The 27,922-nt window shown below is 64.6% G+C and overlaps 1 protein-coding gene across 1 annotated transcript; it reads left to right on the top strand.

Annotated features, from left to right (window-relative positions):
• Positions 1-27,005, top strand: MUC2 (mucin 2, oligomeric mucus/gel-forming; the record flags this gene model as incomplete). The annotated part of the gene is made up of 52 exons (XM_081154922.1): positions 1-76; positions 676-946; positions 1,273-1,387; positions 1,731-1,821; positions 1,904-2,013; positions 2,210-2,420; positions 2,635-2,760; positions 3,245-3,362; positions 3,440-3,578; positions 3,661-3,771; positions 3,855-3,924; positions 4,096-4,233; positions 4,350-4,514; positions 4,966-5,060; positions 5,235-5,361; positions 5,744-5,999; positions 6,206-6,264; positions 6,359-6,459; positions 6,791-6,942; positions 7,263-7,401; positions 7,708-7,818; positions 7,901-8,080; positions 8,169-8,408; positions 8,916-9,072; positions 9,210-9,341; positions 9,807-9,954; positions 10,245-10,288; positions 10,644-10,829; positions 12,104-15,564; positions 15,637-16,157; positions 16,239-16,354; positions 16,490-16,734; positions 16,807-17,296; positions 17,923-18,207; positions 18,393-18,616; positions 18,971-19,145; positions 19,595-19,842; positions 20,414-20,597; positions 20,861-21,086; positions 21,630-21,808; positions 22,179-22,248; positions 22,383-22,480; positions 22,582-22,613; positions 23,791-23,968; positions 24,229-24,333; positions 24,471-24,511; positions 24,615-24,737; positions 24,860-24,958; positions 25,872-26,000; positions 26,194-26,233; positions 26,427-26,553; positions 26,633-27,005. 52 exons carry the CDS (start codon positions 1-3, stop codon positions 26,868-26,870), a joined length of 11,502 nt encoding a protein of 3,833 aa, XP_081011048.1. The 3' UTR covers positions 26,871-27,005.
• Between the last annotated feature and the right edge of the window lie 917 nt (positions 27,006-27,922).

Raw genomic sequence — 27,922 nt, 5'->3', positions numbered from 1 at the left:
ATGGGGCAGCCACTAGCCTGCCTGGTGGCCCTGTGCCTGGCCCTGACTTCGGCTGGGGGCTCAGAGCTACAGAGAGGTGAGGGGGTGGCGGGGGAGCGTCCTGGGGGTCAGGAAGGCTGGCAGCCTGAGCAGACACCCTGCCTGGGAGTGGAAGGTGGTCCTCTCTGCCCAGACTTCGGGGTGGCTGGCCTGGTGGGGCGTCCTGCAGCCCCAGCCCTGCTGACTTTGGGTGGAAAGAAGGAAGGAAGGAAGGACAGGTGGTCTTGGGTTCCCACCGGCCCTGTGAAGGTGACGACCTGGCTGGGTGTGCGTTAGGGGCTGGAGCTGGTAGAAACACCCCAACTGGGCCACTGTCTGTGAGCGCGAGGGAGGCAGGGTGGCCAGGAGGGGCCTGGCTGGGGGACCTCAGTCCCAGGTATTGGGACCCTTGGAGGGGCAAGGCCAGGTATTTGGCCACTTCAGTTAGAGAAGACTGGGAACCTAGGACGGAGACATCTCTGTCCCAGCAGGGCCGGGTGACCAGGTCCCGCAGAGGCCCCTCCTGCAGGGCCACCCTCCCTGGGCCCTGGGCTGAGACCCCACGGCTCTCAGCTGTAGTCCAGCACCTGCGGACCGCTGCTGGCCAGGCTTGGGGTGTCCGCCGGGGCTGCTCACCCTTGGTCTCCCCGCTCCCAGAGGGCAGAGCCCGAAACCATGGCGACAACGTCTGCAGCACCTGGGGCGACTTCCACTACAAGACCTTCGATGGCGATGTCTTCCGCTTCCCCGGCCTCTGCGACTACAACCTGGCCTCCGACTGCCGGGACTCCTACAAGGAGTTTGCCGTGCACATCAAGAGGGGCCCCGGCCGCAGTGGGGGCCACCCCCAGGTCGAGTACATCCTGCTGACCATCAAGGACGACACTGTCTACCTCACCGGCCAGCTGGTGGTGGTGAACGGGGCCCTGTGAGTAGGGGAGAGGGCCCGCCCCTCCCGCACCCGCATCCTAGAAGCAGGGCCCCCAGGGGTGCCAGGAGGCAGGAGAGCAGGCTCTGCCCAGGACGAGGCTTCAGAGAGAGACACGGGCAGGCAGGGAGTGGCCCCACTGAAGGAGCCAGCCCAGCCCAGGTGGACGGGGCCCTCGGGCGCCCGCAGCCTCTGCGGGCCATGGCCACACGGGGCCCCAGGGTGAGAGCTCTCCGCACAGCCTCAGTCCCCTCTGGGCGGCCGGACGGGGGAGGACCAGGTGGCGGCCGAGTGGGCTGGCCCCTGACTCCCCCGGTGTCCCGCAGGGTCAGCACCCCGCACTACCGCTCCGGGCTGCTCATCGAGAAGACAGACACCTACACCAAGGTCTTCTCCCGGGCCGGCCTCACCCTCATGTGGAACGGGGAGGATTCGCTCATGGTGGGTGCCGGGCCCCCGGGAGCACAGGGTGGTTGGTCCAGGGTGGGCTTGGAGAGCCCTGCAGCCTCTGTGCCCATGGGGGAGGCCGCAGGTTAGCGATGGGCAGAGGCGAGGCCGCAGAACCCACCTGGGGCGGGGACCCTCAGGCGGGGTGGGGGCTCCTCAGTGATACCAGGCCCCCCCGGCCCCCCCGGCTGACTCCAACCTCCTGATGAACCCGACACCCGTTCAGATGAGGTCCTGAGGTGCCTGGCTGTGGGGGGCTCTCCCGGCTGCCCCAGCTGCCCTGGACGGTGGTCCCAGGGGCCGGAGGCTGCTCACCTGCCCCCTCTTCCTCTGGCAGCTGGAGCTGGACAGTAGGTTCCGGAACCACACCTGCGGCCTCTGCGGCGACTACAACGGCCTGCAGACCTACTCAGAGTTCCTCCATGACGGTGAGGCCTCCGGGGGCTCGGTGGGCGGGTGTGTGTGTGCAGGCTCCTGGCACTCCTTTGACCGGCTGTGCCCACCCCCCAGGCGTGCCCTTCAGTGCCATCCAGTTCGGAAACATGCAGAAGATTAACAAGCCCGAGGCCGTGTGTGACGACCCAGAGGAGGTGGCGGCTGCCCAGTCCTGCTCTGAGCACGTGAGTTGCCAGGACCCCCACCCAGGACTCCACCCATGGCGGCAGCTGTTCCCAGGGTGGGGGCCCTGGGGTAGCAAAGCTGCCCATCTCCCCAGAGAGCCCCCCACCTGCTGCCCCCTGGCTCCCGCCCTGGCAGGGTGGAAGGGGGAGGGTGTGAACAGCCGGGCCCAGGGCCCACCATTGCTTCTGCCACCAGCGCGCCGAGTGCGAGAGGCTGCTGACGGCCAAGGCCTTCGAGGAGTGCCTGGGCCTGGTGCCGCTGGAGCCCTACGTGCAGGCCTGCGCCCAGGACCGCTGCCAGTGCCCGCCGGGTGCCTCCTGCGTGTGCAGCACCCTTGCCGAGTTCTCCCGCCAGTGCTCCCACGCCGGGGGGCGGCCCGGGAACTGGAGGACAGCCTCGCTCTGCCGTAAGCGCCGGGGGGTTGGGAGGACAGGGCCTTGGGTGCGAGGGGGTGGTCCGTGGGGAGGGTGTCCTGGTGTCCCGGTCTGGAGCCTTGTCCAAGGACCAAGGATGTGGCCTCTGTCTTGGGTGCCAGGGTCCTTCCCGGGAGCCCCCCTGCTCCGCCGGCCACGCTCCACCCCTTGGGCACGTCGCTCAGGGGCCTGTCGTTCCCATTTCAGCCAAGACCTGCCCTGGAAACATGGTTTACCTGGAGAGCGGCTCGCCCTGCATGGACACCTGCTCCCACCTGGAGGTCAGCAACCTGTGTGAGGAGCACCGCATGGACGGCTGCTTCTGCCCAGAAGGTGCGCACGGCGGCCCGCAGGGGCCCGCGGGTGGGAGGGGCACTGCCCTGGGTGCCCAGGACGAGTGGCCTCGTTGCCTCGGGCTTGGGTTCCCAGCTGCACCAAGGTGAGAGTGGGGGGCACATGGCACCTGGAGTGAGGCTTGCGGCCTGCCTCTCCCAAAAACTGGGGGGCAGGGTCCAGGTAGAGGGGACACAAATACCGAAGGCCCCTCCCCTACACACACAGTGGTGGCTTCTAGGTGTCTTGGGTGGGGGGACACGGTCCTGGCGATCACTCCGTGGACAGACCTCCTCCTACCCGACCCGTGGAACCTGGAGGTTCCCGGGAAGGGGCTGGACCCTCAGGTACAGGAAGGTCCCTGACCACGCACTCGGGACCACAGTGTCACTCAAAAGACCAGAGGTGGCTGCGGGTGGGAGGCCTGGCTGGCAGCCCCCTTGGGGATCCCGGCTGAGTGTGACGCCCCCCTGTGCTGTCCCAGGCACCGTGTACGATGACCTCAGGGGCAGCGGCTGTGTCCCCGTGAGCCAGTGCCACTGCAAGCTGAACGGTCACCTGTACGCACCTGGCCAGCAGGTCAGCAACGACTGCGAGCACTGGTGAGTCTGGGGCCCGAGGTCGGGCCTGGCGGGCCGGGGACAGCGCCGAGCCTGACCCCGTGCCCAACGCCCCACAGCACCTGCCACGCCGGCCGCTGGGTGTGCAAAGACCTGCCCTGTCCCGGGACCTGCGCCCTGGAGGGCGGCTCCCACATCACCACCTTCGACGGAAAGAAATACACCTTCCACGGGGCCTGCTACTACGTGCTGACCAAGGTAGCCGCCCCCAGCCCTGGTGAGCGTGGGGTGGACCTGGAGCCCAGCCCGTGTCCTCACCACGGCCCCTGCCCCCCCACAGGGCGACCACAACGACACCTACGCCCTCCTGGGAGAGCTGGCCCCCTGTGGCGCCACCGACAAGCAGACCTGCCTGAAGACAGTGGTGCTGCTGGCAGACAAGCAGAAGAACGTGGGTGCCCCCCCTTCCCCCGTGCCCTGTGCCCTGTCCCCGAGGCCCTTCCTAGCCCCACGGTCCCCCCGTCTTTCCCCCAGGTGGTGGTCTTCAGGTCCGACGGGAGCGTGCTGCTGAATGAGCTGCAGGTGAACCTGCCCCACGTGACAGGTGAGTCCCAGGCGGCTGAGCGTGGAGGGCAGGAGGGAGCCCTTGCGCCCCAACGCCCTGACGTCCCGACGCCCTGACGCCCCGACGCCCTGACGCCCCGACGCCCTGACGCCCCGACGCCCCGATGCCCTGACGCCCCGATGCCCTGACGCCCCCACCTCCACCTTGCAGCAAGCTTCTCCATCTTCCGACCATCCTCCTACCACCTGGTGGTGAGCACGGCCTTCGGCCTCCGGCTGCAGATCCAGCTGATGCCAGTCATGCAGCTGTTCCTGACCCTGGACCAGGCCGCCCAGGGCCGCGTGCAGGGTGAGTGGCGCCCCCAGGCTCCCCGCAGAGGCCACACTCAGGCCTGCCCCCTGCCCCCTGCCCCCTGCCCCCTGCCCTGCCCCCTGCCCTGCCTCAACCCTGTCCTCGCCCCTCAGGCCTCTGCGGGAACTTCAACGGCCAGGAAGGTGACGACTTCAAGACAGCAGGTGGGCTGGTGGAGGCCACCGGGGCCAGCTTCGCCAACACCTGGAAGGCCCAGTCGAGCTGCCAGGACAAGCTGGACTGGCTGGACGACCCTTGTTCCCTCAACATCGAGAGCGGTGAGCGAGGTCCCACCCGGAAGAGCTGGCCCGGGGCCGTTGTGGCCTCACCGGGCAGCTGCGGTTCACGGTGGACGCGGCGTGTGGGGGCGGGAGGGGACACGGTCGGCCCCGCGCAGGGCCACCCTGTCCGCCCGCTGCTTCCTGCCGTGTGGCTGTTTATGGTGCCCACGGCGGCAGCCCGCCAGTGACAGGGCAGGGGGGCCGGGCCTGCTGATTGCTGGGTGGTGGCCTTCTGCCAGGGCTGGCCTGGGGCAGGGGCGGTGAGCTCCCCCTCCCTCTGTGGCCCGGGAGGTTGAGAGGTGAGGGGTGGGCACCCTGCCTCGTTCTGGGCTGACCTGACCTGGAGGGAGGGGCTGGGCTTGGTCCACGAGGGGGATGGGTGGCCGGACAGCAGGGCTCAGGGGACCTGCTGCAGGGGCTGCCCCACTGAGCTTCTGACCCCCTCTAGCCAACTACGCTGAGCACTGGTGTTCCCTACTGAAGAGGAAGGGGACCCCCTTCAGCAGGTGCCACTCCGCTGTGGACCCGGCCGAGTATTACAAGGTGGGTGGGACCCGCAGGCTCTGTGCCCGCGGCTGAGCGTGGGTGTGAACACGGGTGTGCAGGGCGTGTCCGTGCGTCCGTGTGTCCGTGTGTGTGTGTGTGAGCGCTCGTGGGCGCTGGGAGCCTCCGCCCGGGTGCGCCCGTTCTCAGCCGCCTTTCCTCCGCGCCACCCAGAGGTGCAGATACGACACCTGCAACTGCCAGAACACGGAGGACTGCATGTGCGCCGCCCTGTCCTCCTACGCCCGCGCCTGTGCCGCCAAGGGCGTCACGCTGTGGGGCTGGCGAGAGCTCGTCTGCAGTGAGTGCCACCCGCCGGCGGCCCGGGCTCGGGGTCCTGCGTCCCAGGGCAGTGGGCCCTTGGCTCCCCCGCCATCCCCGCAGCAGATCCTCCTGAGGGTTGGGGTCCGGGGGGGGAGGGGGTCGGCGGGACACGGGGGCTCCCAGCCTCCTCTGCAGCGGGAGGCTCCCCGAGCCGTGGCCCCAGCCTGTTTGCCCAGCGGGGCGGCCTAAGGGGCGGGTGCGCTTGTGCCGCAGGGCTGGGGCGGTCCGTCCCAGGCGCTGCCCACGTTGGCACCTTCGCTGGGCAGGCGCCTGCCCAAGGTGGGGCTGGGGGACAGCCCGAGGGGGATGGCTAGCGCCCGGCGCTTCTCCCCCCGCTCACGAGGCCCCTCGCTCCGCAGACAAGGACGTGGGCTCCTGCCCCCAGTCGCAGATCTTCCTGTACAACCTGACCGCCTGCCAGCAGACCTGCCGCGCGCTCTCCGAGGCCGACGCCCACTGTCCCAAGGGCTTCGCGCCCGTGGACGGCTGCGGCTGCCCTGACCACACCTTCCTGGACGAGAAGGGCCGATGCGTGCCCCTGGCCAAGTGCTCCTGCTACCACCACGGCCTCTACGTGGAGGCGGGCAGTGTGGTCACCTGGCAGGAGCAGCTGTGGTGGGTGTCCTGGGGCCGGGGAGGGCGGGCTCGGGCGGGCGGTGGGTGTCCTGGGGCCGGGGAGGGCGGGCTCGGGCGGGCAGTGGGTGTCCTGGGGCCGGGGAGGGCGGGCTCAGGCGGGCAGTGGGTGTCCTGGGGCCGGGGAGGGCGGGCTCGGGCGGGCGGGGCCGGCTACCTGGGGACTCATTCCCGCCTCTTCCTCGTAGCGTCTGCCGCAACGGGAGGCTGCACTGCAACCAGGTCAGGGCCAGGCTGATTGGCCAGAGTAAGTGGACGCGGCCTCCGCGGGGCCTCCTCCCCTCGCCTGCCCTCCCCGCCCGCCGCCCGCCGCCAGCTAAGGCGGCCCCTCTGTCCCGCAGGCTGCTCGGCCCCGAAGATTCACATCGACTGCAGCAACCTGACCGCCCTGGCCATCCGGAAGCCCCGCCCCGTCAGCTGCCAGACGCTGGCCGCCGGCTCCGTGCGTGCTGGGCAGGGCCGCGGGGTGGGGTGGGGTGGGGGGGCAGGCTCTGTGCCGGCCCTGAGGCTCGGGGTGCCGGGCCTGTGGACACAGGGGCCCTTTTGGCCCTCCCTGTCCCTGTGGGCCCCTGCCCAGCCCCCCATGGGGGGCAGGGACCAGTGTAGGGGGCCCTGGCAGGCGGCCCTCATGTCTCCCTGCCCAGTGGTGGGCCCAGGGAGAGAGGTCCCGGGCGGGGTGGGGACGCGAGGGGTGCCCGCCGCGTCAGAGGGACAGCCAGGGGCAGGGCCAGCTGGTATTGAATCTGTGACCCCCACTGTCCGGCTGCCCCCAGTACCAGACGGAGTGCATCAGCGGGTGCGTGTGCCCCGAGGGGCAGATGGATGACGGCCGCGGGGGCTGTGTCACGGAGGATGAGTGTCCGTGTGTGCACAACCAGGACCTGTACAATCCCGGGGACAAGATCACAGTGGACTGCAACACCTGGTGAGTGGCCTGGTCTGGCTGACCCAGCCCCTAGCACTCGGGGGGAAGCTTGTCCTGGAAAACAGGCCCGGCCTGGGGCCCCCTCCCCTTGGGGCCAGCCTGGGTCTGCAGGGCTCTGTGCCCCCCACCCCCACCGGCTGGCAGGGCCCTGGCCAGAGTAGGGGTGCTGGGCGGCATTTTGGGGTTGACTGGGGCCTGTAGGTGACATGCCCGGTGAGCTGTCCACACAGCGCCTGGGAGCTTGGCAGGGCTGCCCCCGGAGCGGCGGCAGGAGGACCTGGGCCCTGCAGCCCCTCAGGCCCCTCTCCCACTCTCCTCAGCACCTGCCAGAAAGGGCGCTGGGCCTGCACCCACAACATGTGCCACGGCACCTGCACCGTCTACGGGAGCGGTCACTACATCACCTTCGACGGGAAGTTCTATGACTTCGATGGGCACTGCTCCTACGTTGCCGCTCAGGTGAGGCCGAGGGCACCTCCAGGACCTGCCCGGCTCCCTGTCCCCGCTCTGCTGGCCCTGGGGATGGCCGTGGGGGCTGTATCTGCCCAGGGAAGGGCCTGGTCGGTCAGGGCCGGCCCTTCCTCTTCCCGATCGTCCTGTGGCCCTCCCTGGGTGCACAGGGGTGTGTGGTGCACAGGGAAGGAGGGGCACGTGGGGGGCAGTTAGGGCACTTCTGGACAGAGGAGGGGCTGAGGCTCAGTGGGGGTGGCGGGTCTGGGCACCTCTGCCCAGCTGGCTCAGCTCACGTCCCCTGTGGGCCCCCAGGACTACTGCGGCCAAAACTCCTCACTGGGCTCCTTCAGCATCGTCACCGAGAACGTCCCCTGTGGGACCACAGGTGTCACCTGCTCTAAGGCCATCAAGATCTTCCTGGGGGTGAGTGCTGCTCACCCCGGGGGGCAGTGAGGTCTGGGAGAACCTGGATCCAGCCAGTGACCGGCGTCTCCCTTGGGCACAGAGGACGGAGCTGAAGCTGGAGGACAAGCACCACACAGTGATCCACCGCGACGTGGGCCACCACGTAGCCTACACCACGCGAGAGGTGGGCCAGTACCTGGTGGTGGAGACCAGCACCGGCATCATCGTCATCTGGGACAAGAGGACCACCATCTTCATCAAGCTGGCCCCCTCCTACAAGGTGCGTGGCTGCCCCTGCAGCCCGCCTGGCCCCGCCGGCCCCCCTCCTGGAGCGCCTCCGGGAAACCTTTGCGCGCCTGTATCCACAGGGCACCGTGTGCGGCCTGTGCGGGAACTTCGACCTGCGCTCCAGCAACGACTTCACCACGCGGGACCACATGGTGGTGGAAAGCGAGCTGGACTTCGGGAACAGCTGGAAGGAGGCCCCCACCTGCCCGGACGTGACCACCACCCCTGAGCCCTGCACCCAGAACCCGCACCGCCGCTCCTGGTCCGAGAAGCAGTGCAGCATCATCAAGAGCGACGTCTTTGCCGCCTGCCACAGCAGGGTGGGTGGAGCCACGAGCGTGGCAGGCGTGGCTGTGGCCGTGGCCACGAGCGTGGGGGAGGGCGTGGCCGGGCATCCTCTGCGCCCGCTCTGTGTGCGCTCCGGGGGGAGCTGTTCTGCGGAGTCACCATGAGGCACATGTCCTCCGGCTTCATCTCCGTCCTCTGTGTCCTTCGGCCGCGGGACCAGATGTGAAACCTTCCTTCTGAGACCCCTTGCTGGACCCCCAGCCTCCTGTACCTTCCAGGGAGGGGGGAAGGACACATAATCCCCTAACATCCAGACAGTGCTCAGTCCAGGCAGTGGCAAGGGCCGAGCAACAGGTGTGCACAGCCAGGGGTGCCCCTCCGTCTCTGGGCCGCCTCCGTCGGCCTCCCCGGAGCCCTGGGAGACCCGTGCCCGGTGGCGGGGCCTTGTTCCAGGAGCAGGGCTGGTGTGGGGGCCTGCGGGGGAAGGCCTGCCTCACGAGGCCCGTGTGGACCCAGGCACATGGCGGCTTCTCCCCCAGGTGGACCCCAAGCCCTTCTATGAGGCCTGCGTCCAGGACTCCTGCTCCTGCGACACGGGCGGGGACTGCGAGTGCTTCTGCTCTGCGGTGGCCTCCTATGCCCAGGAGTGCATCAAAGAGGGCGCCTGCGTGTTCTGGAGGACACCGGACCTGTGCCGTGAGTGCCCGCCTGGCCTGGCCTCCCCGTGCCCCTCCGCTCCCCCCTCGCCCGCCTCCCCGCCTGAGGCTCCAAGCCTATTCCTCAGGCCCCGTGGCCCCGTCCGCCCTGAGTCTGACCCCTCCCTGCCCCCCCAGCCATATTCTGCGACTACTACAACCCTCCTGACGAGTGTGAGTGGCACTACGAGCCTTGCGGGAACCGCAGCTTCGAGACCTGCAGGACCATTAACGGAATCCACTCCAACATCTCCATGTCCTACCTGGAGGGTGAGCCTGGGCTGCCCCCTGTGGTGCTGGGGGCCCTGAGTTCCAGGGCGGGCTGGGCTCTCCTTGCTGCAGAATTTGTTCATTGAATGGGGGGCTCGGAGCCGGAGCTAAGACCCGCCCTTGAGGGGACAGGCAGGGAAGGGACAGGGTCACACCCAACCCGTAAGGTCAGGAGGAAAGAGGAGCTGAACAGGCAGAGTAGGGTAGGGGCGTGTTTCCAAGGATGGGTCGGGGGGCCCTTGAGTTGAGAACCAGCAAACTTGAAGGGGTGAGAGATTCGCCGGGTCAGGGGTCAGATGGGTCACAGGCAGTGCTCCAGGCTCAGCTCGGGGATGGATCTGGGCCCCCGACTTTCCAACCCTGGTCTTCCCAGAGGAACATCCCGGAGAGAAGGACCTGCCGTGGCGGGAACGATGGGTGGGGCCTAATGGACATGGTTCAAGCCCAGTGCCCTGTGTCCACTAGGCTGCTACCCCCGGTGCCCTGGGGACAAGCCCATCTATAACGAGGACCTGAAGAAGTGTGTCAAGGAAGACCAATGTGGCTGCTATGTGGAGGGCACCCCCTACCCACCTGGAAAGCCCGTTCCCCCCAAGGATGACTGCCATTCCTGGTACATAAGCTCACATCGCGGGGGGCCCGGGGGAGGTCACCCATGCACACCCGTGGGCGCACAGACACACAGGCACACCACCCACACGTGTGCACCAGGGGGCCAGGCCCGGGACACCGGTCTCATCCTGGCCTCTCTGCCCATCCTTTGCCTGCCTTGCCGCACCCACACTCTGCCCACTGTTAGAGCCGGTGGGCGGGTCCCTTTGGGGCTATGCCCTGGGGCTCTGGGCTGCACTGGGCGGGACAGGCCGGTGCTCTCGAACCTGCAGCCTTGCACTTGCTTTGCAGCGAGTGCACCACCAACTCGTCAGTTGTCTGCCGGCCGGAGGAAGGTAAGCTGCCCTCTGTGGCCGCCCCCGAGAGCCTGCGGGCTGCCAGGCCCTGGACTCCTGGGGCTAGGCCTGGGTGGGTGGGTGGTTTCCTCCTGGGGGTCCTTCCCGCCCAGAGCCTGTCGGGTCTGCAGCGTCCCCAGGCGGCTTCCACCATGCGTTTCCCTGGGCGGGGAGCCTGTGACGCAGCTTCTGTGTTCTGATGGAGCCCCTTGGGGTTCTGGGGATGGGGCTCCCATGGGGCGTTGGTTTGCGCTGGCTGGTAGGAGCTGGGGGATGCCCTGCCTTTCCCTTCTTGGGACAGGCCAAGGGCTCCTGTTCCCTACGTGTTGATGTCGGTCCCCTCTCTGCCCCCCAGGGAAGATTCTCAATTACACCCAGGATGGCTCCTTCTGTTACTGGGAGATCTGCGGCCCCAACGGGACAGTGGAGAAGCACTTTAACATCTGTGTGATCACCACCACCCCTGTCTTGCCCCCCTCAACCACTACCACCACCGCCACCACCACCACCACCACCACCCCGACCCCGACGCCCAGCACAGGTGAGGCCCAGGGCCATGCACCCCTTTCCTCAGGGCCCTGGCCTTCCCCTGCACCCTGGGCGGGGCCAGCAGAAGTGGCTCTTCTAGGGGCAGGAGCATGGCTTGTGCAGCAGGTCTCACCTCTGCTCCCAGGCGGGAGGTGACACTGGCATGCCACTCGACTCAGGGAATGAATGTCCCCGGGGCTCCCAGCCTGGCCAGTGTCATGACTGCACCCCCAACCCCAGACCACGGTGAAGGCAACCGGGGGGCATTTTCTAAAACCAGCCAGAAAAATAACCCTTCGGGTTAGAGAATGCCGAGAAATGCCCTTCAGTTCCTCGGCGTTGGTTCTGGTCGAGATAGCAGCCCCCACGGAACACGCCAGCGGGGACAGGACAGACACGGGAAAAAGAAACCTGTGACAGTGGAAACGATAATCTGTGGGTCTTAAACTATATAATGAATGACGTGCTTTTCTTCCCACTTCCCTGCAGTGTCACCTCCCTCTTCGACAACGCCGAGTAAGTGTGTGGACGTGACTTCCGGGGGCAGCCGGGCAAGGAGAGAAGGTCCCACTGAACCCTGGCAGAGTGGCCCTCACACCCTGGCCACCTGCTTAGGGACCACAGATGGTCCGGGGACTGATGCAGGGGACTTGGTCAGCTCTGGGTGACAGCATTGGTGGTCAAGAGTTGAGACAAAGCCTCTTCCGGCATGCGTGCCTCCTCACTGGAATGGATGACCCTCCCTCTCTCCTTCCCCCCATCTCTTCCTTCCTTCATCCTCATGTGAGAATATTTTTTCCATTGATTTTTAGAGAGTGGAAGGGAGGGAGGGGGAGAGAGAGAGAGAAGAAAGCCTGGATGGGAGAGAGACCCATCCATCGGTTGCCTCCCGCACCTGCCCCGACCAAGGGCGGGGAGCAGACCTGCAACCCAGGTACGTGTGCTGGCCCAGGAGTCGAACCCGAGACCCTTCGGTGTGAGGGCCGACACTCTAACCACTGAGCCACACCGGCCAGGGCCATTTGTTTGGCATAAGAATTTGACCACAGCTGAGAAAGGGTCCCTGGGCTGGGCTCTGTGGCCTGGGTCTGTCACCCTGTGTGGCGCTGGGGGCTCCTCTCTCGCTGGGCCTCAGGGCGGGTGATGTGGTGTCCAGCCGCAAATGCTAGGAGCCTATAATCTCAGCTTTTGTCAAGGACGGGGTCAGCCGGTCATGGGGTCTCTGAGCTTTCTGGGTCCCAGTGACCTCTCGGGAAGGTGCTGCTCTGGGGCATAAATGACCAACAGTGGGTCTTGCTTCCCTAGAGCTGTGCTGCTTCTGGTCCGACTGGATCAACAACAATAAGCCGAGCCTCAGCCCTGACGGTGGTGAACAAGAGTCCTTTGACAGCGTCTGCCAGGCGCCCCAGGACATTCAGTGCAGGTCGGCCATGGAGCCACATCTCAGCTGGGAGGAGCTGGGCCAGAAGGCACAGTGTGACATCTCGGTTGGGTTCATGTGCAAAAACGAAGACCAGTTTGGAAATGGACCTTTTGGAATCTGCTATGACTACGAGATACGTGTCAACTGTTGTCTGCCAATGGATGAGTGTCCGACTTCGACCCCGCCACCCACCACCACCTCAACAGAGACACCAACTCCAGTGCCCCCCATCACCACCACCACCACGACCGAAACACCAACCCCAACACCCACCACCACGGTGACTCCAACCACAACTCCCACCACCACCACCACCTCAACAGAGACCCCAACACCAACCCCCACCACCACAGTGACTACCACCCCCACCACCTCACCAACCACCCCGCCTCCGGAACCAACCACAGTGACGACCACTACTACGACACCCACAACTCCACCAAAATCCAGCACGACTGTGACCACCAGCACGCCTCCGTCAAAATCAACCCCCATAGTGCCAACACAAACTACGTGTTTGGAGGACTGCAGATGGTCGGAGTGGCTGGATTCTGGGAAACCGAACACTAGCATACCAGGTGGAGATTTTGAGCCCATTGGGAACACCTGCGATCCGGGATGGGCAGCCAACATCTCCTGCAGAGCTCCTATGTATCCAAATACTCCCATTGAAGAACTTGGACAGGTTGTGGAGTGCGACCTCTCCAATGGGCTGGTGTGCAAAAACGAAAACCAGAAGCCAGGGGGACCCATCCCCATGCCCTTCTGCATCAACTATCAGATCAAAGTCTACTGCTGTGGGTACTGTACCCCCTCTGAAAGCACCCCCACTACAACTACGACCATCAGCACCACAGTGACTCGGACCACAACTCCCACCACCACTTCAACAGAGACACCAACTCCAGGCCCCACCACCACCACCACCACCACCACCACTGAGACACCAACTCCAACTCCCACCACCACGGCGACCCCACCCACAACTCCCACCACCACCTCAACAGAGACACCAACTCCAGGCCCCACCACCACCACCACCACCACCACCGAGATACCAACTCCAACACCTACCAGCACAATGACCCCATCCACAACACCCACCACCACCTCAACAGAGACACCAGTCCCACCCCCCTCCACCACCACTGAGACTCCAAAAACAACCAGCACAGTGATCCCACCCACAACTCCCACCACCACTTCAACAGAGACACCAACTTCAGGCCCTATCACCACCACCACCACCACTGAGACACCAACTCCAACACCTACCAGCACAATGACCCCATCCACAACACCCACCACCACCTCAACAGAGACACCAGTCCCACCCCCCTCCACCACCACTGAGACTCCAAAAACAACCAGCACAGTGACCCCACCCACAACTCCCACCACCACCTCAACAGAGACACCAGTCCCACCCCCCTCCACCACCACTGAGACTCCAACAACCACCAGCACAATGACCCCATCCACAACACCCACCACCACCTCAACAGAGACACCAGTCCCACCCCCCTCCACCACCACTGAGACTCCAAAAACAACCAGCACAGTGATCCCACCCACAACTCCCACCACCACTTCAACAGAGACACCAACTTCAGGCCCTATCACCACCACCACCACCACTGAGACACCAACTCCAACTCCCACCACCACGGTGACCCCACCCACAAAACCCACCACCACCTCAACAGAGACACCAGTCCCACCCCCCTCCACCACCACTGAGACTCCAAAAACCAGCAGCACAGTGACCCCACCCACAGCACCTACCACCACCTCAACAGAGACACCAGCCCCACCCCCCTCCACCACCACTGAGACTCCAACAACCACCAGCACAGTGATCCCACCCACAACACCCACCACCACCTCAACAGAGACACCAACTCCAGGCTCCACCACCACCACCACCACCACCACCACTGAGACACCAAAGCCAACACCCACCACCATCTCAACAGAGACACCAGCCCCACCCCCCTCCACCACCACTGAGACTCCAACAACCACCAGCACAGTGCCCCCACCCACAACACCCACCACCACCTCAACAGGGACACCAGCCCCACCCTCCTCCACCACCACTGAGACTCCAACAACCAGCAGCACAGTGACCCCACCCACAACACCCACCACCACCTCAACAGAGACACCAACTCCAGTGCCCCCCATCACCACCACCACCACGACCGAAACACCAACCCCAACACCCACCACTACGGTGACTCCAACCACAACTCCCACCACCACCACCACCTCAACAGAGACCCCAACACCAACCCCCACCACCACAGTGACTACCACCCCCACCACCTCACCAACCACCCCGCCTCCGGAACCAACCACAGTGACGACCACTACTACGACACCCACAACTCCACCAAAATCCAGCACGACTGTGACCACCAGCACGCCTCCGTCAAAATCAACCCCCATAGTGCCAACACAAACTACGTGTTTGGAGGACTGCAGATGGTCGGAGTGGCTGGATTCTGGGAAACCGAACACTAGCATACCAGGTGGAGATTTTGAGCCCATTGGGAACACCTGCGATCCGGGATGGGCAGCCAACATCTCCTGCAGAGCTCCTATGTATCCAAATACTCCCATTGAAGAACTTGGACAGGTTGTGGAGTGCGACCTCTCCAATGGGCTGGTGTGCAAAAACGAAAACCAGAAGCCAGGGGGACCCATCCCCATGCCCTTCTGCATCAACTATCAGATCAAAGTCTACTGCTGTGGGTACTGTACCCCCTCTGAAAGCACCCCCACTACAACTACGACCATCAGCACCACAGTGACTCGGACCACAACTCCCACCACCACTTCAACAGAGACACCAACTCCAGGCCCCACCACCACCACCACCACCACCACTGAGACACCAACTCCAACTCCCACCACCACGGCGACCCCACCCACAACTCCCACCACCACCTCAACAAAGACACCAGTCCCACCCCCCTCCACCACCACTGAGACTCCAAAAACAACCAGCACAGTGATCCCACCCACAACTCCCACCACCACCTCAACAGAGACACCTTCAGGCCCTATCACCACCACCACCACCACCACTGAGACACCAACTCCAACACCTACCAGCACAATGACCCCATCCACAACACCCACCACCACCTCAACAGAGACACCAGTCCCACCCCCCTCCACCACCACTGAGACTCCAAAAACAACCAGCACAGTGATCCCACCCACAACACCCACCACCACCTCAACAGAGACACCAACTCCAGGCCCCACCACCACCACCACCACCACTGAGACACCAACTCCAACAACCATGAGCACAGTGACCCCACCCACAACACCCACCACCACCTCAACAGAGACACCAGCCCCACCCCTCTCCACCACCACTGAGACTCCAAAAACCACCAGCACAGTGATCCCACCCACAACACCCACCACCACCTCAACAGAGACACCAACTCCAGGCCCCACCACCACCACCACCACCGTTGAGACACCAAAGCCAACAACCACCACCACCTCAACAGAGACACCAGTCCCACCCCCCTCCACCACCACTGAGACTCCAAAAACAACCAGCACAGTGATCCCACCCACAACACCCACCACCACCTCAACAGAGACACCAACTCCAGGCCCCACCACCACCACCACCACCACCACCACCACTGAGACACCAACTCCAACAACCACAAGCACAGTGACCCCACCCACAACACCCACCACCACCTCAACAGAGACACCAGCCCCACCCCCCTCCACCACCACTGAGACTCCAAAAACAACCAGCACAGTGCCCCCACCCACAACACCCACCACCACCTCAACAGAGACACCAACTCCAGGCCCCACCACCACCACCACCACCACCACTGAGACACCAACTCCAACAACCACAAGCACAGTGACCCCACCCACAACACCCACCACCACCTCAACAGAGACACCAGCCCCACCCCCCTCCACCACCACTGAGACTCCAAAAACAACCAGCACAGTGATCCCACCCACAACACCCACCACCACCTCAACAGAGACACCAACTCCAGGCCCCACCACCACCACCACCACCACCACCACCACTGAGACACCAACTCCAACAACCACAAGCACAGTGACCCCACCCACAACACCCACCACCACCTCAACAGAGACACCAGCCCCACCCCCCTCCACCACCACTGAGACTCCAAAAACAACCAGCACAATGATCCCACCCACAACACCCACCACCACCTCAACAGAGACACCAACTCCAGGCCCCACCACCACCACCACCACCGTTGAGACACCAAAGCCAACAACCACCACCACCTCAACAGAGACACCAGTCCCACCCCCCTCCACCACCACTGAGACTCCAAAAACAACCAGCACAGTGATCCCACCCACAACACCCACCACCACCTCAACAGAGACACCAACTCCAGGCCCCACCACCACCACCACCACCACCACTGAGACACCAACTCCAACAACCAGCAGCACAGTGACCCCACCCACAACACCCACCACCACCTCAACAGAGACACCAGCCCCACCCCCCTCCACCACCACTGAGACTCCAAAAACAACCAGCACAGTGATCCCACCCACAACACCCACCACCACCTCAACAGAGACACCAACTCCAGGCCCCACCACCACCACCACCACCATTGAGACACCAAAGCCAACAACCACCACCACCTCAACAGAGACACCAGCCCCACCCGCCTCCACCACCACTGAGACACCAACCACAACCCCCTACACTACCACCCCCCCCACCACCACAGAGACCCCAATACCGCCATCAAGCACCACCACCAGCACAGAGACCCCAGTCCCTACAAGCACAGTACCTGGTGAGATCACCACACCACAACCCCCGCCTGAGTCCTCCTGGCCTCCAATATCTCAGTCTACCTCCCCTTCTTCCACGGAATCAACCACACTTCTGACCACCCCTCCGACTACCACGAAGACAACCAGCCCGCCTTCACCACCCACGGAAACGAAGCCCACGGTCACTACCCCGGGAAGAAGCACCCCTGGTGGCACCACTACAGGTACGGACCCCATGGAGCCAGCGCGGCCTCTGGTGACTGGTTCTCGGTTCTTCCTCACCTCAGGGGAGCTTTGAAGCTCCTGGATCCAAGTCAGGGGCACCTGCTCTGTCCAATGAGAGTCTTCCCTGGGAGGTTCCAGGTGGGCTCGGCCAAGTCTAGCCAGTGCACATTCCGGGGGATGCTGGCCTCGGGCCTGTGGGTGGGCAGCAAAGCCACAGGTACCCACTTGCCTCACAGGATGTCTTTTCTCAGGCACAGTGCCTTCAGCTCACATCCTTCAGCCACAGCTGAGTGATGGGCAGCGTGGCCACGCCATCTGGAGGGGCACATGGGGCCAGGGCTGGGCGGGGAGCAGAGGCTGCCTGTCAGGTGTCCTGGGAGGCCCTCCCTCATTCTTGCTGTCCTGCCTGCCCGGGGTAGGTGGGCCTCCCCGTTGCACACAATTGGACCTCAGGCCGTCCTCACTCTGCCCTACCTTAAGATTGAAAGCTGGGACAGTGGGCGTGAGCCCTCCATGCCACGCACCACGCCTTGGGTGAGGTGTTTGGCTGCAGTAGCCACCAGGCCCCTGCTGCATCTAAAGCGAGTGACACCATCGGCCTCACTGGTAACCGCCATTCTTACAGGCACCCAGACTTCGGGTCCTACCTCTTCAAAGGCCACGTCTAGGCCCCCCTCGCCCTCCACGGAACCCCCGACCACATCTACACCCACTCCCACGACCGTGTCAACGACAACCACCAGGACACCTACCCCGCCAGGACACCCGTCAACCACGCCGCCCCCGTCGCAGACCACCACGGCTTCCACCAGCGTGCCCGTCCACTCGCAGACTCCGCTTTCGACCCCCAGCATCGTGACTACCCCCATCAAAATTTGCTGCGTTCTGAATGACACGTTCTATGGCCCAGGTACCGAGCTTTTCCCTTCTGACTTTCAGGCAACGGAGGCCGGTGGGACTTTGGTCTGCTTTTACCAGTGGTTAGGAGGCAGGTCTAAGGTCAGGGGTCCAACGGGGGTGGGGGCTCTCCTCTGGCAGCCCCGTGGAGGCCTGCCGGACGGATGGTGTAGGGTCTGGGGGTGTCTCCCCCCGCAGGCGAGTTGGTGTACAACGGCACTCATGGAGAAACCTGCTACTACGTGAACTGCTCGCTGAGCTGCCAGCTGGAGTTCTTCAACTGGTCCTGCCCGTCCACGCCCCCCTCCACACCCACACCCTCCAAGACGACACCCTCGTCAACACCCCGCCCACCCACGCCCACAACCACGCCGACCACCACCAAAACCCCTGGCTGCCCCAACTTCGACCCTCCCAGACAGGTCAGTGGGCGGTGGGCAGCTTTGGTCCCCTCAGCCCTGGACGCACTGTCTGGGTCTAAAGCCCCGGGGGCTGCCTTTCTGTCCCCTACATCCTGAGCACAGCCTTTGGGGCACAGGGTCTGCGGAGCTCTCCCACCCCCTCTCCCACTGGCCTCACCAGGATGGGGTGACGCTGTCTCCTGACCGGGCGCCCTCGGCTCCCAGCTCCCCTGTCCCCCCCGCGAGGGCTCCTAGGCTCTCCTGGGACCTCAGGAGTACAGTCTGCCCTGCCTGCTCCCCTGTGGGCAGAGGGGCCCTGCTGGCCCCGGCTAGTCCCTGCCAACCCCGGCTGACCCTCGCCCTCCCCGCCCGCAGGAGAATGAGACTTGGTGGCTGTGTAACTGCACCCAGGCCATCTGCAAACATGACAACACCGTGGAGATCGTGCAGGTGGAGTGCAAGCCCCCGCCCATGCCCACCTGCTCCAACAACCTCACGCCGGTGCGCGTCATGGACCCCGACGGCTGCTGCTGGCACTGGGAGTGTGACTGTGAGTAAGCCCAGGACGCCAAGGCACCCTCCCCCCTCCTGGGGGTGGAAGCTGCAGGGCCTGAGGACCCTGGGCGCAGAGCCCAGGTTGGACGTGGTGGCTGGGCGGCCAGGCACCTGTCCCAGGGACTTCTCACGGTCCCTGCTCATTCCTGTCTCCTCCGGCGGGTGGGGGGGGAGGACGGGGCGGGGGTGGGGCTTGGCTGGGGGAGCTCGGCCACCTCCGGGGAACGGGGCTGCTTCGGAAACCAGACCTGACTCCAAAGCCGGGCCGCATCCTGCGGAAGGAACCGGCCACTGTGGGCTGAATGGGGAGATGCCCTTTTGGGGGCCTGAGGCGGGACCAGACCCTCCCGGCTTGGGTGCCGGTGTGCTCCAGGGACCCTGCTTTCCTACGCCCGGTTCCTGCTGTCCCATCCCAGCCCCGGCTCACCCCGGTTCCCCCCGCAGGCTACTGCACTGGCTGGGGCGACCCCCACTACGTCACCTTCGACGGGCTGTACTACAGCTACCAGGGCAACTGCACCTACGTCCTGGTGGAGCAGATCACGCCCACCGTGGACAACTTCGGGGTCTACATCGACAACTACCACTGCGACGTCAACGACAAGGTGTCTTGCCCCCGCACGCTCATAGTGCGCCACGAGACCCAGGAGGTGCTGGTCAAGACCGTGCAGATGGCACCCATGAAGGTGCAGGTAAGACGGGGCAACTCGATGCCCATCCCGCCTGCTGGGAGGCTGTGCCGAGCTCCCCAGAGCTGGGCTGGCGGCGCTTGGGCGACACACTCAACCCCTGTCCCAGGCCCTGCGGGGGCGCGCAGGGACCCCTGGGTCACCCCATCAGTCACCTGCAACCCACCCTGGGCACAGGTCTCAGGGGCAGAGGCTGCCACCCCGAGGACAGGGACCGGCGGGCAGGGGCTGGGCCTATGCCCACATGAAGTTGTTGGTTCCCACGGCCTGTGGAGCCCTGCCCTTTCCCTGTGCCCCGAAGTCTCCGAGGGGCTCCGCGGGTCGCACGTTGCTACTTCACCCCGGGACCAGCGGGGCAGGGAGGAAGGGAAAGGGAACAGGACCGGGAGGGGCAGGCAGAGGTCCCCCCGCAGTGTGAGGGGTGGAGGGGCGGGGGCGCCGCTCTCCCGGCCCGGCCCGGCCCTGATGTGTAAGGCGCCCTGCGCAGAGGTGACCAGGCAGGGCAGGCTTCCGGCTGAGTGGCCACCAGCTCCTGGCCCCCGGCCGTCCCTGACCCCAGCCATGCCGGCCACAGGTGCTGATCAACAAGCAGGCCGTGGCACTGCCCTACAAGAAATACGGGCTGCAGGTGTACGAGTCGGGCATCAACTACATCGTGGACATCCCCCGGCTGGGCGCCCTGGTCTCCTACAACGGCCTGTCCTTCTCCGTCAAGCTGCCCTATAGCCTGTTTGGCAACAACACCAAGGGCCAGTGCGGTGAGCCTCGCCCCCAGGGCTCCCTGCGGCCCCTGGGCTCTGCCAGGGCAGGGGGAGGGGGCAGAGTCGGCCCGAGCACCCCCAGCCCAGCGGGGTTCTCCCGCTCCCGCGCCCGGGGAGCCTGTGGCTGTCGTCCTGGGCTTGGCCCCTGCGGGAAGCCACCTTGGCCCTGGCCAGCAGCTGGTCACCGGGGAGGCTGGGCTGCAGGAGCGGGGGGGGTCCCAGGGCTCGTGCCGGTTCGACTTGGGCCTTCTCGCCGACAGGCACCTGCACCAACAACACCGCGGACGACTGCATGCTGCCCAGCGGGGAGGTCATCGCTGACTGCGAGGTCGCAGCTGACCAGTGGGTGGTGAATGACCCGTCCAAGCCACACTGTCCCCACACCAGCTTCACCACCCGGCGCCCGGCCACCACGCCCTCGGGGGGCAGCGGCACCGGCCCACACAAGAACTGCTCGTCCCCTCTCTGCGAGCTCATCAAGGACAGGTGACTGCGTCCCCTCCACGTCAGGAGGAGAGGCAGGGTGCTGAGCGTAGGGCTGGGGGCCGGGGGGCAGGTGCCGGCCACAGAGGGGCCCCGGACTCAGGCTCCCGCTTTCTGTGGGGCTGAGCTGCCTGGTCAGACATCCCCGGGCCTTTTCCGACCTCCCCAATCTATCCTGCCCGTGGCTGGTGCGAGGTAGAGTGAGCGTGAAGCCTGGGGTAGACCAGTTGACCAGAGTCAGTGTTGCGGGTGCTTTCAGGGGCAGAGCTGGGTGTAGGAGGAGGGGGGCTCTCCCAGAGCTGGTGGGGAGTGAGTGCCTCGTCCCCAGAGGTGTGCAAGTGAAGGCCGGGTGGCCCTCTGCCAGGGTTGCTGGAGGGAGTGCTGCCGGCATGCACTTCATCCTTGGGCCACAGTGGGGGCCCCTTCCCTGAGCCCCCCTACCCAGGGCCTCTAGGTGAGCAGCGCAGTGGCAGGTGCTGGGTGGTGGGGACAGTGAGAGAGGTGGAGCCCCGTTGGCCGGAGCCTGACCCGTGTCCCTCCCCACAGCCTGTTTGCCCAGTGCCATGCCCTGGCCCCCCCCGAGCACTACTACGAGGCCTGTGTGTTCGACACCTGCACCATGCCCAACTCGGGCCTGGAGTGCATCAGCCTGCAGACCTACGCGGCCCTCTGTGCCCACGAGGGCATCTGCATCGACTGGCGGAACCACACCCATGGGGCCTGCCGTGAGTGCTTGCCCACCCCTGGGCCCGGGCTGGGGTCCCCCTGGGCTCAGCTGGGTGCTGTGCCCAGCCTGAAACCACACCGGAGTGGGGTAGCTGGGCGCACATGGAGACCGGACTCGGCCTTGGGGGGGGGGACAGAGGGCCAGCTGCAGGGGCTGGGAGGGCTGGGGTGCTGCCCACCTTGCTAGGCACGACTGGACACCTGTCACCCAGCTCAAGACAGAATGGGTGCTGAGCCGGGCAGTGCTGGGCAGCCTGCCACCCTTAGCCAATGTGGGAGGGAGGTCCTTTGGGGGAGGGGCTGGGCAGGGCTGTCACTTTTGGGGAACCCAGGCTCCTCCCTCCTGACTCTGCTGCCTCCCTCCTGCAGCGGTCCACTGCCCACCTCACAAGGAGTACCGGCCCTGTGGTCCTGCCAAGGAGCCCACCTGCAAGTCCAGGTCAGTCACGGAGATCCACGGGGTGGTGGGCTCCCCCGGGCGGGCGCTGAGGGCGCATGCCCGTGCATGGGTCTCCAGTGCGCCGTCCCCCAGCCGCCCGCACGCCCAGCTCACGATGCCTTCCTGCCCTCCAGCTCCACAGACAACAGCACCCTGCTGGTGGAAGGCTGCTTCTGCCCCGAGGGCACCATGAGCTACGCCCCCGGCTTTGACGTCTGCGTGGACGTGTGTGGTACGTCTCCAGTTTGCCTTCCCCTCTCCTGCCTCCACGGAGCCAGGCCCGGTCCCGCTGTCCCCGGACTCTGCTAACAGGATTTGTCTCCTCTCTCCTAGGCTGTGTGGGACCTGACAATGTGCCCAGAGAGGTAGGCCTGCTTCTCGGTGCTGGGGTGGGATTCTCCCACAGACCCCGAGTTTTGGGGGTGGGTGGGTTGGACATGAGAACCTGGGAGCTCAAAGCGTCGATAATGGGTCATCTAAGTCCTGCAAAGCTTAGCTAGCAGGACGTCCACCCATCCACCCATCTATGCTCCAGGAACCCCTTCTGCCCTCCTCCCACCACTCCCACATCCTTCCGTCCCTGAATCCCTCTGTCCCTCTGCACATCTATCCTTTTGCTCAACACTGATCCACCCACCCACCCATCAGTGCCTCCAACAAACCATCCATCCATCCATCCTATCATCCATCCATCCATCCATCCATCCATCCTATCATCCATCCATCCATCCACCCATCCATCCACCCATCCATCCATCCACCCATCCATCCATCCATCATCCATCCATCCATCCACCCATCCATCCACCCATCCATCCATCCACCCATCCATCCATCCATCATCCATCCATCCATCCATCCATCCATCCATCCATCCATCCATCCGTCCTATCATCCATCCGTCCTATCATCCATCCGTCCTATCATCCATCCATCCATCCATCCATCCATCCATCCATCCATCCATCCATCCATCCATCCTATCATCCATCCATCCATCCATCCATCCATCCATCCATCCATCCATCCTATCATCCATCCATCCATCCACCCATCCATCCACCCATCCATCCATCCACCCATCCATCCATCATCCATCCATCCATCCATCCATCCATCCATCCACCCACCCACCATCTGTCCGTCTGTCCACACATCCCTCCATCTGCCCGTCCACCGTCCACACCACTGGCCCAGCGGTCACACGATGCTCTGTCTTGGTCCCTGCGCTGCTGTGTCTCCCGCACGCAGTTGACCCGGTAGACACATGTGGTTTGTCTGCCACGGGCCTGGCCTACGTAGGGACACTCGGGCGAGCAGGTCACGGTTGTGTTATTAGTGGCCTGGCCCTGAGTGAAGGCCGCGGTCCTGGACCAGAACCACCCCGTGTGCTGAGAGGTGGGAGGGCGCAGGTGTTCCCACAGGGCCGTCGGCGAGCATCCAGCGCAGTGCCTGCTCCCTGCTGACCCGACGTGCCGCGGTGTGGCCCTGGCACGTGGGGGGCATGGCTCTCGTCCCGGCTCACCCCCTTCCTCCCTGCAGTATGGGGAGCACTTCGAGTTCGACTGCAAGGACTGCATCTGCCTGGAGGGCGGGAGCGGCATCGTCTGCCAACCCAAGAAATGCACCCAGAAGCCGCCCGTCCAGTGCAAAGAGGATGGCACGTACTTGGTCACGGAGGTCAACCCTGCCGACACCTGCTGCAACATCACCTCCTGCAGTAAGTCACCTGGGGCCTGGGCCTCTGTCTCCCCCTCACCGTGGCCCCCGGTGTCACTGAGCAAGCCCCGCCCCGTGCGTGTTTCCGCCTGTTCTGTGGACTCGGGAGCCCCCGACTCGGGGCTGCTGGAGGCTGGGGCCTTGGGGGTGTCTGCTGAGGGCAGGTGCTGGAGGGTGCTCAGGACCCTGCGCGGGGGAGGCCCCGGCCCTGCCTGCCGGAAGGGTCGCCGATATCCCTGTGTGTCCCCACTTTGCCCCCAGAGTGCAATGCCAGCCTGTGCAAGGAGCAGCCTCCCGACTGTCCTATGGGCTTCGACCTGAAGAGCGAGATGAAGCCCGGAAGGTGCTGCCCCTTCTACTCCTGTGGTAAGAGGGCCGTGGCCGCGGAGGGAGGGGGCTGTGGGGTGCAGCGGCTCCCTTCTGGGAGTCCCACCCATCCCGGGCCCTGGTGCCCATCCACGGGATGCATGTCCCACCCACCCTCCTATTCTTTCTCCCTCAAGTGCCCAAGGGCGTGTGTGTTGTTGGGAACGCTGAGTACCAGGTGAGCCAGGGGCTGCCCAGCGGGGAGGGAGCAGGGCGAGGGGCTGGGGTCCCGACCAGGCTCACGGGCTCACCCGCCTCACGTGTCCCTCCCTGTGCCCCAGCCCGGCTCCCCGGTGTACTCCTCCGGGTGCGAGACATGCGTCTGCACCAACGTCACGGACAGCTCCACGCAGCTCAACCAGGTGTCCTGCAGCCACGTGCCCTGCAACACCACCTGTAACCCTGTGAGTGCCCCTCCCCAGGAGTTCTGGGTCCCATCCCTGCCCCTCTGGGTCCCAGCACTGCCCTGAGCCTGGGCCCTGAGCCTGGGCCCTGAGCCTCCGCCCTGAGCCTGCCTCTCTCCTAGGGCTTCGGGCTGGTGACTGTCCCGGGTGAGTGTTGCCCGAAGTGTGAGCAGACCGACTGCATCATCAGCAGACCTGATGGCCTCCACCTCATCCTGAAGGTGCGCTGCGGGGAGGGGGCTCCTGCCTGGCAGGGGTGGGGGGTTGACTGAAGCCGGGGGCAAGGCCGGGAACACACCCACTGCCCTGCTGTGGCCCAGGGCCTGCCCTGAGGCACACGTGTCTGGCAGTCACAAGCGGCCACAGCTGGGGACGGGGCAGGGGGGGGATGCGGGGGACTGAGAACAGCAGGAAGGTGTTTCAGGTCTGTGCTCCTTCCAAAACTCGAGGAGGGGGCCTTTCCTGCCTCTTCCTCCTCTGGGGCTCCAGGAGTCCCTGGGCTGTGGCCAGGTCCCTCCAGTCTCTGTCCCCGTGATCACATGGTCCCTCCTCTCTCTGTCTCTTCTATCATCTCTTATAAGGACACCGGTCCCTGGATTTAGGGCCACCTGGTGATCCAGGAGGACCCCACCCCAAGATCTTTCGCTTAATCACACCTGCAAAGACCCTTTTACTTTTAAAAAATATGTTTTTATTGATTTTAGAGAGAGAGGAAGGGAGAGGGAGAGAGAGGAAACATCAGTGATGAGAGAGAAACATCACTGAGCAGCTGCCTCCTGCCCGCCTCCCACTGGAGGTCGAGCCCACGACCCCGGCCTGTGCCCCGACCAGGAGCCACACCGTGACCCCCTGGTTCCTGGGTCGAAGCTCAACCACTGAGCCACTCTGGCCGGGCCAAAGACCCTTTTCCTAAATAAGGTCACACCCGCAGGCTCCGGGTTAGGACGGGATTCGTGTATAGACTACAGGCTGGTGGCCGTCCCCGGGCCCCTCCTGCGTGTCACCTGCCTGGTGGCCCCGGGCCTGCAGGCAGGACGTCCTGTCTGAGAGGCTGCCCATGGCTGGGCAGGGCCTGCCAGGCGTTCCCATCTGCCTTCCTGGGCTGGCCCTCACCACACTGTCCTCCCCCCACAGCCCGGGGACATCAAGAGCGACCCCAAGAACAACTGCACCTTCTTTAGCTGCGTGAAGATCCACAATCAGCTCATCTCGTCCGTCTCCAACATCACCTGCCCCGACTTCGACCCCAGCTCCTGCCTCCCGGTGAGCAGCCGTCTCGGGTGGCTGCGTGTACTCTGCAGGGGTGGCGAGAGGTCCCCATGTTCCTGGGGGACTGGTCTCTGTGCTGGGACAGTGGCCCCTTCTGTAGGAACTGTCCCTTCTGACCCCGGCGGACCGTGGGGGCACTCCCGTCGGGGGAGGTCTGGGGTGCCAGGCTCACTCTCCTTCTTTCCAGGGCTCCATCACCTACATGCCCAACGGCTGCTGCAAGAAATGTGAGTACAGGCCTGGCGGGTGGGTTCCCTGGGCCCTTCGGGGAGGAAGGCACAGGGGATGGGCCCCGGGAGCCAATCAGAGGCAGATGGCGAGTGGGAGGACCTCACCCAGCTGCGTCAGGGCCGCGGGGGCGATGGGTGTCCTGGGAGGTGTGGACACCCCGCCCCAAGCCTCCACCTCGCTGTCTCCCAGGCATCCCTCGCAATGAGACCAGGGTCCCCTGCTCCACCATGTCCGAAACCAGGGAGATTTCAGAAGGCGGCTGCGCTGCGAAGGTCACCATGAATTACTGCTCCGGATCCTGTGGGACCTTTGCCATGTGAGTTTCGGGCTGAGGGTGGGGGCGGCAGAGGGGAGCTGCATGCCCGGGGGTGGCCCTCATGCTGGCGCTCCGGCAGGTACTCGGCTGAGGCGCAGGCCCTGGACCACAAGTGCTCCTGCTGCAAGGAGGAGCGCACCAGCCGGCGGGAGGTGCAGCTGCTCTGCCCCGACGGCAGCTCCCGGAAACACACCTACACCCACATCGAGAGCTGCTTGTGCCAGGACACCCTGTGCGAGCTCCCGCAGGCCCAGCGCAGGGCCCCCGGCCGCGCCCGCCGCTCTGGGCTCCCGGCCCTGCACCCGAGCAGGGGCTGAGGTGGGCGAACACCCACCCGCCTGCTAACCCTCTGAGCTCCCTCGCCTCCTAAACTGACTTCCTCTGTATGGATATTTATTTTCCAAGCTTTGGTTCAATTCTTCACTTTCCCAAATAAATGCAGATTGAAATGCTGTGTGGCTGTGCTCATGCTTCAGTTGGTGCCACGGGGTCTGGGTGGGTGCTCCTGGGGGGGCCATTGCATCCAGAAGGCCCATAGAGGGCCCCTCATCCCCCCGTGGGGCTGATCGCCAGGCTCTGCACACAGGACCCAGGGGACACCGTGCATATGCCTGGCTTGGCTTTGGCTAACTTCACGTACAAAATGGGGCCCCCCCCCCCGTGGCCACCGTCTCCAGGGCGGCCCTAGAAAGCCCTGTCTCGTCCTGTCCTGCTCTTGGGCCCTGGAGAGGCAGACGCCCCTTCCAGGAAGCCCTCCGGCCCCGAGGTGTGGGATGGACTCTCGGCTCATCTCTCAGCCATGTCTAGGGCTAGCGGCTCCGTGAGGCTTCTGTCCGCCCCCCAGCTGTGGGCAGGAGCACGTGTGCACACGTGTGTGTGAGCATGAGCGCCTGTGTGTGTGACTCGTGTGTGAGCACCCGTGTGTGTGTGTGTGATCCGTCGTGAGCGTGCACAGCAAAACAGACATCGTTAAGGTGGAAAACTTCTGCTGTTTGAAAACAAGTTACCAAAATGGCAGGCCGCAGTCCGGAAGAAAATTTTGCAAAATACGTGTCTGAAAAGGAGGTTGTATCCCGAATATAGAAGGGACGCCTGCAACTCAGTAATGATGCATTAAACAGCTCAAATAAAACTGGGCAGAGGCTCCCTCAACCCAGGCCAGCAAGCCCACGAAAGGGTGTCCCGAGTTACCCGTGATCTAACACACACACGCACACGCATGCACACATATGCACGCACACGCACGCACACACGCACACATACACACGCACACGCACACGGCAGGAGCAGCACCCAGTGTTGGCAAGAATGGGGACAACCGGACTCTCCGGCGCTGCTGGAGGGGACGCGAGCTCTGACGGCCTCTCCG

This window comes from Miniopterus schreibersii, assembly GCF_964146895.1.
Source record: "Miniopterus schreibersii genome assembly, chromosome: 12".
In the NCBI taxonomy this organism is placed as follows: Eukaryota; Metazoa; Chordata; class Mammalia; order Chiroptera; family Miniopteridae; genus Miniopterus; species Miniopterus schreibersii.
The sequence above is the reverse complement of the archived record's forward strand: the minus strand, read 5'-3'. Positions and strand labels throughout refer to the sequence as shown.